At 45.7% G+C, this 14,287-nt stretch overlaps 1 protein-coding gene across 4 annotated transcripts in view; it reads left to right on the forward strand.

The window, feature by feature from the left end:
- The first annotated feature begins 295 nt into the window (after positions 1 to 295).
- LOC125463854 (glutamine-rich protein 2-like) overlaps positions 296 to 14,287 on the forward strand; it is a 136,680-nt gene continuing 122,688 nt past the window's right edge. For all 4 annotated transcript variants that reach the window (XR_009447059.1, XM_059653566.1, XM_059653565.1 and 1 more), the window contains exon 1: positions 296 to 849. Coding sequence is in view for 3 of the 4 variants with exons in the window: in XM_059653566.1 (XP_059509549.1) it covers positions 409 to 849 (441 nt within the window). In the remaining variant the exon portion in view is untranslated. The remainder of the gene's footprint in view (positions 850 to 14,287) is intronic.

A 14,287-nucleotide genomic window follows, 5' to 3' on the forward strand; every position in this document is an offset into this window, starting at 1 on the left:
CTCTCCACCTCCTCATCCATCATCCACTCCCACTAGCCCTCACTCCCCTCTATACCCTATGCACTGTTGCTCCTTTACTGATTCCTGTCTTTCTCTCTCTGCCTCCGTGTCTGCCTCACAGTCTCCTTCCGCGTCCTGTGTTGCCGCGTAACAGCCAGTGGTTTGTTGTTATTGGTCAGGGCAGTGTAACTGACAGTTTGCCTGTCCAATGGGATGCTTGATGCCCGTGGATTGGCCGCTCCCTTTTAGTAACAATGTTCCCTGGTGACGGTTGCTATGGAAGGGGCGTGTCCCCGGGGGTGGGGCGGTGGCTCCGGCTCCGGCCCTGGTCCGGGCTCCGGCCACTGGCCGCTCATTCGGAGCCGCAGCGGGCAGTAGTGTCCGGAGAGCGGCCCTCCCGGCGGCGACATGTCGGTCACCATCAGCCTGTTCGATTTGGCCAATTTGTCCATCAGCCACCCCGAGCCCGGGATGGTCAACTTCCTAGCGCTACACTCCCTGCTGCATGCCATCCTCAAGACCCTGGGCATCCAGCATGTCCAGACTGAGGAGCCCGAGCTCTTCAAACTGCTGGACAGTACAGGCAGAGCCCCGCTGGCCAGCAGCCCCTCTCCCCTACAGGAGCAGCCACTGAGGCCAGAGCCCCGTGGGGCCAGGAGCCGGGGACCATACCTGCAGCTGGAGGAGAAGCTGCGGGACGTGGAGCAACAAGTGCAGGAACTGAGAAGGTTGCCCACTGGCATGGAGCTGTTGGAGAGCAGCAAGAAACACGGCAAGTCGGTGCACGACATGTGGAACCTGCTGCAGCTTCGCAAGAACACCGAGACCAACAAAGAAGGGGTTGACAAGGTAATGCCGGACTCTGGAAGATCAAGAATCTTTTTGGGGTATTAAATGACAGACCCCCTAGCAGTGCGCGGAATGGTAGCTCCTTCTCCCCTGGCTTCTTGGAGCTGAATGTGGGTTGTAGATAACGGATTGGGAAACAGGGAGTTAAAAGTAGGGAACTGTGGAAAAACTCTAACACAGTCAGTAAGCAATTGCAGTCTTGACCAGAAACGTAGTTGGGGAAGGTACAAAAAAACAATACTGTTCGCCCCCTGACTGGATTTAGAAATTTGGCATGGTAGGCATTGCTGTATGCAGAAACTGTTCAACTAGGCACAAGTGCCCATGAAAGACTGCAACACAGAGAGGCTACTGATTTATTTTCATTTTGGGGGAAACTTTGACTCACATAAGAATAACTCTATGTATTGTACTGCAGAAACAGTAAAGTTCACTTTAAAGAAAGATTCCAGTTTGACGACCAGCGACAGACCCTTTAGAATTCAGCACTGTCTTTGCTTGGCTGAATAGTGAACTTAGCAAATGTGCACAACTCATAAAACAGAGAACAGTACAGGCCCTTCAGCCCATGATATTATGCTGAACTTTTATCCTAAACCTAAGGTCTATCTGACCTCCACCCCTACCTTATATATCATCCATATCCATAACTCAGACATTAATCCAACATAGAACAAGTGTTCGTATGGAGCTAGCTCAACAGGTAATATTGATGCCCCAGGAAAAGAATTCAGTTGAAGCTGCACAAGTTTATTTCCTCAAAGGGCTGGTGGAGAGGACAGTGATGACATTGTCTTTTTTTTTAAATGATAGAATGATGGTATTTTACAGAAGGAGACCATTCAGTCTTTCACACAAGTACTGGCTCCCAAAAGAACTGCCCAACTCATCCCATTCTCTAGTCTTATCGCCATAAAACCTCTAAGTTCATCCCTTTTCAATAAATGTCCAGCTCTCTTTTGAAACCTCCTTTGGAATCACCACTCTCCTCGGCACCACATTCCAAATCCTAACAACTCTCCGAGTAAAGAAGTTTCTCCTCATCGCAGTTCGAACTTTCTTGCTGACAATCCTAAAACTGTGACCCGTATCCACTGATATACCCAGTAGTGGAAACATTAATTACCCTGTCAAAATTGTTCAAAATTGTTGAACACCTCCATAAGGTCACCTGTTAATCTACTCTGCTCCAAGGAGAGGCATCCCACTTACTCTCATCTTTCCTTGTATCTAGAATCCCTTATTCCTGGAATCATTCTATGACAATAGGATTTAGAAATAGATGGTTTACACCTAAGATCATTAGTTGAAAAACATGAGGATAATTTTCCACTGATGACTTTTGTCTTGTACTGTATTAGGCTGAGAAATGCAAGGGGAATTTGAAGAGTCTGTCTAGGAGCTGGATGCTACATTCCAGTCTTAGGAAGCTACATTTCTTTAACATGGAGGTGCCGATGTCAGACTGGGGCAGACAAAGTCAGAAGTCACACGACATCGGGTTATAGTCCCAACAGGTTTATATGAAATCACCACGAGCTTTCAGAGTCAGGTGAAATGACAAAGGGGCAGCACTTCAAAAGCTTGTCATTCCAAAGAAACAAAGAAACCTACAGCACAGGAACAGGCCCTTCGGCCCTCCAAGCCTGCGCCGATCAAGATCCTCTGTCTAACCTGTCATCTATTTTCTAACGGTCTGTGTCCATTTGCTCCCTGCTCATCCATGTACCTGTCCAAATATATCTTAAAAGACGCTAACATGTCTGCGTCTACCACCTCCGCTGGCAACGTGTTCCAGGCACCCACCACCCTCTGTGTAAAGAACTTTCCACGCATATCTCCCTTAAACTTTCCTCCTCTCATACAAACCTGTTCGACTATAACCTGATGTCGTGTGACTTCTGACTTTGCATTCCTTCAGGAAGAGTTCACCCAAAGTGAAGACTTGATTTCTGTTGACAAAACTTGTGGGAGTTGAGGAGTTCACGGCATGGGTATAGACAGGTCCAGTTTCACTTTCAGTGAATGTGGGACTTCGCTGTGTTAAATATTGAAACAGACCAGACTTTCACTGCCCGCTATCAGATGTATTGTTAAAAACAGCAGTGTTGATATCAACTCCTATCTGGCTGAAGTGGTGTCAGTCAAACAATCTAATTATCACAGGAGTCTGTACATGGTGCCTGTGCTTAATATATGGGATAATAGTGCTATTGCCTATCAATTAGCAAACAGGTCATTTTAGCGAGTTTTGAGAAGATTTGTAGCTCAGGTTGAGGTTCTGGATGTGAGTTTGCTCGCTGAGCTGGAAGGTTAGTTTTCAGACGTTTTGTTACCATTCCAGGTAACATCATCAGTGAGCCTCCGACGAAGCGCTGGTGTTATGTCCCGCTTTCTATTGATCTGGTTAGGTTTCCTTGGGTTGGTGATGTCATTTCCTGTTCTTTTTCTCAGGGGATGGTAGATTGGCTCCAAATCAATGTGTTTGTTGATGGAGTTCCGGTTGGAATGCCATGCTTCTAGGAATTCCTAGAAGGGTTAAACCACCAGCAGTTGTCTCTCTGTAACGAGAGAGAGAGCAGCCCTATGGTCTTGTAAGACTCTTGTGACTTTACGTTTACATATTAGAATGAACTAGCATCATGAAAGGGTAATAAAGCCTGCAATATAGATGAGTAAAGACACCAACAAAACACAACTATGGAGCAAGGAGAATGCTAGAATGATGTGCTCCAATGGTTTATAACAATGGGCTTTGTTAGTTCAGCATCAACAAGAGAAGGTCATACAGGAAACAGCAACGGCGCAATGGGCTTATAAACTAAACAAACATATCGTGTTTTGTTCTCCAAGGCCAGATGGAAACAAACATTTCACAATTTGTCACGAATCCTAGGACTTGATCCAGGCAGAGATAGTTCTGCATTGTTGAGGTGATGCATTTTGGACAAAACATTGAACAGAGAATGAGCTCAGATGGATACAAAATATCTTGTGATATTATTGAAGGAAGAGCATGCTGTTCTACACAGTTAATCCCCAAAATTTATCCTTAAACAGCAAAATATTCACTAGTCCTAGCTACAATGTGACCTTACATCACAGACATTCACTGCTTATTTTGCCTATAAAGAGGTGATCACACTCCAGTCACCCATTTTTGGCCTCCTTTATCACCATATTGACAGCATTCTTTGTGAAGTTCAATACACTGCTATTACAATGCCCTCTGCCTCCACTAGAAGATCTCATGCTCTCTGATCGGCCTCACTCTTCCATTGACACCACTTGTGATGTGTATGCTTGTAAAGTACATCGGTGTTGCCCTTTATATTACTTGCACCCCTCTTTGCATCGCCTATTCCTTTCTTCTGTCCCTTCTACGCCCCCACTCCTCCCATATTTCAATAATTCAGCTTTGTCCCTTAATTAGGGAGTTCCAGGTTTGTATGCACTTTCTTCCTCCACTCAACTCAGGAGAATTAAATATCAGAAAGAGCAAAGCAATTGTCTTTGGAACACCCTACAAACACTGTTTGCCAGGCACTGACTCCAAATCTATCCCTAACCACTTTCTATTGAACCAAATTGTTCATTTGGTTTGACTCTAAAATGACCCCATGTTCCCTCGATAACATGGGCTTGTCTCAAAATTGGAAGATGTGTCTCAGATTAGTTGGGCAACATCTGGATGGTCATATTCACAAAATCATTTCTCCATGGATCAAGTCCCAGACAACATCTCTGCCTATGCCCAGAAGAAGTAGGCCATTCAGTCCATCCAACCTGCTCTGCCGTTAAATGAGATTGTGGCTGATCTGATAATCTTCAATTCCACTTTCCTGACTTCTCCCCATTTCCCTTGATTCCCCATTTCTGATTAAAAAGAAATCTGTCTCAGACTTGAATGCACTTAATGATGCAGTCTGGATAGTTCTCTGTGGTAAACAGTTCCACAGATTCACTACCCTCGGAGGAAATTCCTCTTCATCTGTCTTAAACAGGGCAATCCCTTACTCAGATTATGTCCTGTGGTCCTGGGCTTTCCTACAACCGAGAAATAACTTTTCCGCATCTACCTTGTCAAGGTCCCTGAGAATCTTGTTTGTTTCAATAAGGTCATCCCTCGTTCTAAATTCCAAAGAGTACAGGCCCAATCGACTCACCCTGTCCTCATAAGACAGTCCCTCCATACCCTCGATCAGCCTAGTCAACCTTCTGTGGACTGTATGCATGACGTTCCTTAGACAAGGGGCCCAAAACAGTTAACAGTATTGCAGCTGACTAGTCTTAGTGTAGTTTTAATAAGCCCTTCTTATTTTAGTACTCCTTTCCTTTTAATTAAGGCCATCATTCCCTTTGCTTTCCCCATTATCCACCGAACTTGGATATTCTTTTGTGATTCATACATGAGAACACTGAAATCCCTCTGTCTTTCTCCAGTTAGCTAATTAACTCTTACTTTTCCCGCCCAAAAGCATAATCTTACATTTTCCCACAATATATTTGTCCCACGACATTTCTTCAGCCAGAGTGGTGGGCTTGTGGAATTCATTGCCACGGAGCGCAGTGGAGGCCAGGACATTAGATGCCTTCCAGGCAGAGATCGACAAATTCTTGATCTCACAAGGAATCAAGGGCTACGGGGAGAGTGCAGGGAAGTGGAGTTGAAATGCCCATCAGCCATGATTTACATGGCGGCGTGGACTTGATGGGCCGAATGGCCTTACTTCCACTCCTATGTCTTATGGTCTTCTATTCCATCTGTCAAACTTTTACCCACTCACTTAACCTGTGTATATTCCCCCTAGAAACTGAATCATCCTCAGCACCTGCCTTCCCAACCACATCAGCTGCAAGCCTGCCTATTGGAAATTCACCTTCCTCATCCAGGTCATTATTATTTATTGTAAATAGTTAAAGTGCCAGAACTGATTCATGTGACATTCCATTAGTTCTAGGTTGCCATCCTGAAAATGCCCCCTGTGCTCCAGCCCTATTAGTTAGCCAGCCCTCTATCCATGCTAACTGCCGTCACCATTGACTTTCGTCCCAAGTAGTTGAAGATGTAGTACCTTATCAAAGGCTTATGTAAGTCCACATATGATAGCCACCACTTCCCATTTATCCATCCTGTTTGTTACCACCTCAGCAAATTCTGGTAAATGTACTAAGTGCTATTTTCCCTTCATGAAGCCGTGCTGACTCTGCTTGATCATATAATAAAATGTGAGGCTGGATGAACACAGCAGGCCAAGCAGCATCTCAGGAGCACCTGAGATGCTGCTTGGCCTGCTGTGTTCATCCAGCCTCACATTTTATTATCTTGGAATTCTCCAGCATCTGCAGTTCCCATTATCTCTGCTTGATCATATTATGTATTTCTAGGTGCTCTTTTAGATTCTTTATAACAGACTAAAAATTTTCTTCAGTTACACAGACATTAAGCTAACTGTTCAATAGCTTCCTATTTTTTGTATCCTTTAGCAGAGCTACAGGAATTAAGCACAGAATAGGCTGTTAGTGGTGACCTTCTGTGCCAATGGTCACCATTGGTTCTTGTGATGTTAATCTTATATCATTCTCTTGTTCTTGACTCTTCTCCTGGAGGGACCTTCATTTATTCCCAGATTCTACCCTACCACACTAATGGAGCTGGCCAAGATTTTATCCTCTCTCATGGATGGAGGTCTTCATATTCACGGTTTCTCTGGTCCATCCTATGGGCTAGTTTTGGGGTCATGGTGTTGTAACTGAAACAAACTGTTCAGAGACCCATATCAAATGTCCTGGTGACATAGGAGTTGATGAGATTTAAATTCAATTAATGAAACTGGCATTGAAAGCTCATTTCATGGTCATCATTACCAAGATGATCAATTACTGTAAAAAAAAACTAAATGTTCTCTTGAGACAGAAATCTGTCACCCTTACCTTCCCATAAGGCCATAAAATATAGGAACAGCCTTAGGCCATTCAGCCAGAGCTTGCTCCACCATTCGACCATGGCTGATATTTCTCAATCCATTCCCTGCCTTCTGCCCATAATCCTTGATCCCCTTATTAATCAGGAACCTATCTATCAATCTCAGTCTTAAATACAGTTAATGACTTGGCCTCCACAGTCCTCTACAGTAATGTGTTCCACAGATTTACCACCTTCTGGCTGAAGAAATTCATCCTCATCTCAGTTCTAAAGAGTTGTCCCTTCTCCCTGAGGCTGTGCCCTCGGGCCCCAGTCTCTCCTTCTCCACGTCCACTCTATCCTGGCCTCTCGGTATTCTGTAAATCTCAATGAGATCCCCACTCATCCTTCTAAACTCCATCAAGTACAGACCCGGAGTCCTCAACTGTTCCTCAAATGACAAGCCCTTCATCTCTGGGATTATTTTTATTAGCTCCCTCAGGACCCCCTCTGATCCCAGCACATCCTACTCCAGATACAGGACCTGAAAAACTATGCACAATATTCTGGATGCAGTCTTACCAGAGCCATATACAGCCTCAGCAGTATATCTCTGCTGTTGTATTCTAGTCCTCTTGAAGTGAATGCTAACATTGCGTTTGCCTCCCTAACTACCAACTGAACCTGCATGTTAACCTTAACAGAATCCTGAGCTAGGACTCCCAAGTCCCTTTCTGCTTCAGAATTCTGAAGACTTTCTCCACTTAGAAAATATTCTATTATCTGACCAAAGTGCAAAGCCTCACGCTTTCCCACATTGTATTCCATCTGACACTTCGTTGTCCACTCTCCTAGCTTCACTGAGTCCTTCTGCAGCCCCGCCCCCGCTAACTGAACCCTACCTGTCCCTCCACTTATATTTGTGTCATCTGCAAACTTAACAACAATGCCCACGGTTCCTTTGTCCAGACCCAAAGCAACATGTTGACTCTTAACTGCCCTCTGAAATGATCCAGTTTGAGCAAGTACTAATAAGTAACATCAGCTGACCTTGCCAAAAACATCTTAAAAGTATTTCAAAGAAATTCGAAACATTTTTGCTTTTGGCAGTGATTCCACTCTGAATTCAATTTCTTGTAAACTCAACCAACATTCTCAACCCACGATCAGCTCCCTGTGTTAAACTCTCACATTTCTGTATTTCCCTGGGTTCCCTAATTCTCATACCCACTGGTTGGCAGCTGCTTGAATTGTGGTTTTTCTAAATGAATTACTGTCACCTTTTTAACTTCTTTGTTGAAATAAGTTACTTCCACCATAAGTGTCTTTTGACATGTAATTATTTTCAATGTGATCCTAATTAAATGATAGAGTTTTTAGCAACCAAATCTAAAGCTTGAAGAAAAGCCCCTATCCTCATCCAAGAAATCCCAACCAACCCCACCCCACAACCTCGTCTTATCCGGATCCATCCTCGTTATTCTATTATATAAGAAATTGGAGCTGCTTACTCAGTCTCTTCAAGCCCACTCTGATACTCGGGGACATAGTGTCTGATTTTCCATTCTGACGCCACCTTTCTGTGTTATTCCTGTATCCCTTTATGTTTTGAATCTGAATAAACCTGTCGATCTCTGACTTGAACATACTCAATGACTGAACTTGCACAGCTCTCTGGGACAATAAATTTCAAAGACTTACCATCTTCTGAGTGAAGAAACTTCTCCCGGTCTCAGTCTGAAGTAGCTGTCTCTTTAATCTGAGACTTTGTCCATTAGTTCGCAATCTCCCCATGCAGGGGAAACATTCTTTCTGAATCACCCTGTCATCCTTGTCAAAATTTTGTGTTTCAACAAGATCGCCTCTCATTTCCAAAATTCCAGGAGATTATCAGCCCAGTCTATTTTCTATTTCCACATAGCTAGTCCCTCCATCCCACAGTAGCTCAGTGGCTAGCACTGCTGCCTCACAGCACCAGGACTCGAGTTCAATTCCTCCCTCGGGCAACTATCTGTGTGGAGTTTGCACATTCTCCCCTGTGCCTGTGTGGGTTTCCTCCGGATGCTCTGGTTTCCTCCCATAGCCCAAAGGCGTGCAGGTTGGGGTGGATTGGCCATGCTAAATTGTTCATAATGCCCAGGGATATGCAGGCTATGTGGATTAGCCAGGGGAAAATGCAGGGTTACGGGATTGGGGTAGAGTGAGTCTGGGTGGTATGCCTTTTCAGGGTGTTGGTGTGGACTTGATGGGCCAAATGGCCTGCTTCCACATTGTAGGGATCCAATGATTCTAAGTGAACCTTTGTTGTGCTCCATCTTTGGCTCTTGTGAAATCAGAGTCAAACAGCACAGAAACAGACCCTTCAGTCCAACTCACCCATGCTCACCAAGTTTCCTAAACTGAACTAGTCCCACTTGCCTGCACATGGCCCGTATCCCTGTAAACATTTCCTATTCATGTACATGTCTGAATATATTTTAAATGTTGTAATTATACCTGCATCTACCATTCCTCGGGTGGTACATTCCAGATACGTGCCACACACTGTGAACAGCTCTGGTTCCTTTTAGAGCTCTCTCCTCTCACCTTAAAAGTATGCCCCTAGTTTTGAAATCCCCTGCCCTGGGGGAAAAGGCCTTTTCTATTCACCCTAGCCATTTCCCTCATGATTTTATAAGCCTCTATAAAGTTACACTTTTAACCTCCTGCACCCCAGTGAAAAAAGTCTCAGTTTATCTAGTCTATCCTTATAACTCAAACCCTCCAGTCCTGGTAATGTTCTGTAAATCTTATCTGAGTCTCTTCTAGTAGAATAATTCCTTCGTACAGCAGAGCAACCAGAACTGTACACAGTTCTCCAAAAGTGGCCTCACCAAAGTCCTGTACAACTCAACGTCAACATGATGTCCCAACTCCTATACTCAGTGGTCTGAACAATGAAGGCAAATGTGCCAAAGGCCTTCTTAACCCTCCTGCCTATCTGTGATGCAATTCCTAAAGAGCTTTCCACCTGAACCTCTAGGTCTCTCTGTTCTACAACACCACCCAGGACCCTACCGTTAACTGTCTAAGTCCTGCCCCTGTTTGTTTTACCAAAATGCAATAACCTCACATTTATCTAAATTAAACTCCATCTGCAGCTCGGTGGCCTGTTGACCCAATTGATCAAGATCCTTTGTAATGTTAGATAACCATCTTCGCTGTTCACTATGCCACCAATCTTGATGTCATCCACAAACTTACTAACTATATCTCCTATATTCTAATCCAAATCATTTATATAAATGACAAACAAAAGTGAACCCAGCACTGATCCCAGTGGAAGACCGCTAGTCACAGGCCTCCAGTCCAGCGATTAACCCTCCATCGCTGTTTCTACCATCAAGTTAATTCTGTATCCAATTGGCAAGCTCAGCCTGAATCCCATCTGGCCCAACTTTACTAATTAGTCTAGTGTATGGAACCTTGATAAAGGATTTACTAAAGTCCATGTAGACAATGTCTCCCCCTCTGTCCTCATCAATCTTTTTGGTTACATCCTCAAAAAACCAACCCAAACACAGAGCCATGCTGACTGGCCTCTCCAAATGCATGTAAACCTTATCTCTCAGCTTCACCTCCAGTACCTACCTACCAGTGGTGTAATAATCGCAGCTCCATAGCTACCAGCCTTCTCCTTACAGCCTTTTTTAAATAAAGGCATGACAGTAGCCACCCTGCAGTCCTCCAGCGCCTCACACATGGCTGTAGATGATACGAATATCTATGCCATCCCTGGCATTTTTTCCCTAATTTCCCACAATGTCCTGGGATACACCTACCCAGGTCTCTGAGATTTATTGACCTTTATCTTTTTTAAGACCTGCCGGACTTCCTCTTGTGTAATGTGGACTGTCCTCAAGACACCAATGTTTATTTCCCCGAGTTCCCTAACTTCCATGTCTTTCTCCACAGTTAATACTGAAGTGAAATTTTTGTTTAGTATATCTCTCATCTGTGGCTCCACGCGATAGATGATCTCATTGATCTTTAAGGACCCTGTTGTCTCCCTTGTTGCTCTTTTGCTCTCAATGTACTTGTATAATCTCTTTGGATTATCTTTAACCCTATCTGCCAAGGCTGAAGTTCATTTTTCCCCAATTTGTTCAGGGGATGTGAGTGTGACTGGCCAAGCCAGCATTTGTTAAACATTCATTCATGATTGCCCAAAGGACAGATAAGAGTCGCCCCCATTGGTATGGGTCTGGAGTCGCACATAGGCCAGACATGTAAAACAGACTCCCTTCCCTTTTCTGATGAAGGGTCTAGGCCCGAAACGTCAGCTTTTGTGCTCCTGAGATGCTGCTTGGCCTGCTGTGTTCATCCAGCTCCACACTTTGTTATCTTAGATTCTCCAGCATCTGCAGTTCCCATTTTTCCCTTCCCTAAAGGACAGGGCTGCTGTTAGACTAGGTTTTTATTTGGGAATTTTTTTTTGATTGAATTCACATTTCACTGTTGGCCTTGGTAGGATTTGTACCCCTGTTCCCAGAACATTGCCCTGGAGTTCTGGGTCATTGGCATTACCGCATTACCTTCACCAGCTGTTTTACCCAATATTTGTGGGTATGGTCTCACAAACCTCCATTATCATTTCAAAAGATATCTTTACTGCAGTACCCAAATCCTTTTGGAATAAAAACTGCACACCATTTCATCCCTAATTGCTTTTTGTACTTTCATATTGACTTTCAGCGAGTCATATACAGGGATACCAGGGTCCCTTTGAAGTTTAACCCTTCCCAGTCTCTCACCATATAAGATTCTCTAATTATTTTCCCAACAAGGTCAATAACCTTTAATTTCTGCACTTTGTATTCCATCTCTCAGTTTTTTGCCCAATCACTTCCCTTCAAAGTGTTTGAGCCTGCAGACAACTCCCACTCCCACCTGGTTTTGTGTTATTGGCTACCTTGGGTTATGTACAGTAAGTGATAACTTTAATCCCCACATCTAATCGTTCTTACAGATTGTGAATAGCTGAGGCCCAAACATGTTCACATTTGTGAGCCTGGTTTACCTGTCTTTCTAACATGTTGATATTTATCATGTGTCTCCTGCTTTAATGTTTTTTTCCCCACAGGAATTTTAACTGTCAACCCCTGAATGCTATCACCTTATTTGTGATCAAAGCCCTGTTTTCAAGACAGCAGTGTTTAGTGACCAGAGTGTACAGTGTGTGGCTATCACTCCAGTATAGTAAACAATGACTGTTTCTCAGACAACATGTTAAACTGACCCTTTCTGCCTCTGCAGATTGATGGAAAAATTTCTGGGGATATTTTGAAATAGAGCCCAGCGTTGTTTTTGTAACCTGGCAACATCCATCCCTGAGCCAACACCACCACCATTAACTGGTTACTTATCTCATTTGTTATTTAGAGACCTTGCTGTGTTCAGCTTGGCTGCTGCTTTTGGCTACAGGATGACAGTGTCTATACCAGAGATTGTTTAGTTGGCCCTCTGAGAATCTGCATCCTGTGAACATCCATGATCAGATCACCTGATCTCTTTCTTTATTGGCCTCATTTTTAAACCTGGAGGATGGTTATAGCCATGACCTGACCCTGACCCTGACCCTAACCCTATCGCTGGGCCTGGGCCTGAGCCTCGGCTGTTTGAACCACAATTTGGAAGAAGTTTGTAGCCTCTGTACATAGGACAATGACCTTGCACATGCACCCACCTCCTCCCCTCCCCCCCAACACCCCCGCAACACATGCCCACCCCCCCGACATACACCCCCACACCCACTCACATACACACCCCACACACACACAAACCCACACCCGCCTCCCCAACCCCCCCCCACACACACACACACCCACCCCACAACACCCCACACATACACGCGCCCCCCCCCCATACACACACACACATGCACATCCACCGCCCCCCCCCCACACACACACACACACACACCCCACGCTCACACACACACCTCACGCTCACACACACACCCACACTCACACACACACACACTCACACACACACACACTCACACACACACACACACACACACACACACACACCCACGCACACACACCCCCACATGCGTGCTCCCACCACACACACACACACACACAGAGACACGCTTCCACTACATCCCCCCACACACACACACGCGCCCACTACACCCCCCCCCACACACACACGTACACACACACATACACGTTCCCACCACACACACACACCCCTTCCACACACACAGCCCCGCCCCACACACACACACACACCCACGTCGCCCACCCACACACACCTCCCCCCATCCAAGCACACACACACACCCACACCCACCTCCTCCCCCCACAAACACACATACACAAGACCGACACACTAGCACGCACTCGTGCTCACACACAGACACACACACACACACACACAGACAGACGTACAGTCACTCACACAGTCTCAGGCACACACGGGCACATGCATACACGCTTTCTTCCACATTCTCTCAAACACGCACATTCACTCACCCACCCACACAGGCATTCACTCACCCACACAGGCAATCACTCACCCACACAGACATTCACTCACCCACACAGGCAATCACTCACCCACACAGGCAATCACTCACCCACACAGGCATTCACTCACCCACACAGACAATCACTCACCCACACAGGCAATCACTCACCCACACAGGCATTCACTCACCCACACAGGCAATCACTCACCCACACAGACATTCACTCACCCACACAGGCAATCACTCACCCACACAGGCATTCACTCACCCACACAGACAATCACTCACCCACACAGGCAATCACTCACCCACACAGGCATTCACTCACCCACACAGGCAATCACTCACCCACACAGACATTCACTCACCCACACAGACATTCACTCACCCACACAGGCAATCACTCACCCACATAGGCATTCACTCACCCACACAGGCAATCACTCACCCACACAGGCAATCACTCACCCACACAGGCAATCACTCACCCACACAGACATTCACTCACCCACACAGGCAATCACTCACCCACACAGGCATTCACTCACCCACACAGGCATTCACTCACCCACACAGACATTCACTCACCCACACAGGCAATCACTCACCCACATAGGCATTCACTCACCCACACAGGCAATCACTCACCCACACAGGCAATCACTCACCCACACAGGCAATCACTCACCCACATAGGCATTCACTCACCCACACAGGCATTCACTCATCCACACAGACATTCACTCATTCACTCACACACACTCATTCTCGCCCGCACACTGTCTCTCTCTTTGTCTCGCCCACACGCTGTCTCTGTCCATCTCGCCTGCACGCTCGCTGTCTCTCTCTCTCTCTCTCTGCCCCGCCCGCACACTCGCTATCTGTCTCGCACGCTTGCTGTCTGTCTGTCTTGCCCACACGCTTGCTGTCTGTCTGTCTCACACGCTTGCTGTCTGTCTGTCTCACACGCTTGCTGTCTGTCTGTCTTGCCCACACGCTTGCTGACTGTCTGTCTCACA

Source organism: Stegostoma tigrinum, chromosome 22 (assembly GCF_030684315.1).
Source record: "Stegostoma tigrinum isolate sSteTig4 chromosome 22, sSteTig4.hap1, whole genome shotgun sequence".
In the NCBI taxonomy this organism is placed as follows: Eukaryota; Metazoa; Chordata; class Chondrichthyes; order Orectolobiformes; family Stegostomatidae; genus Stegostoma; species Stegostoma tigrinum.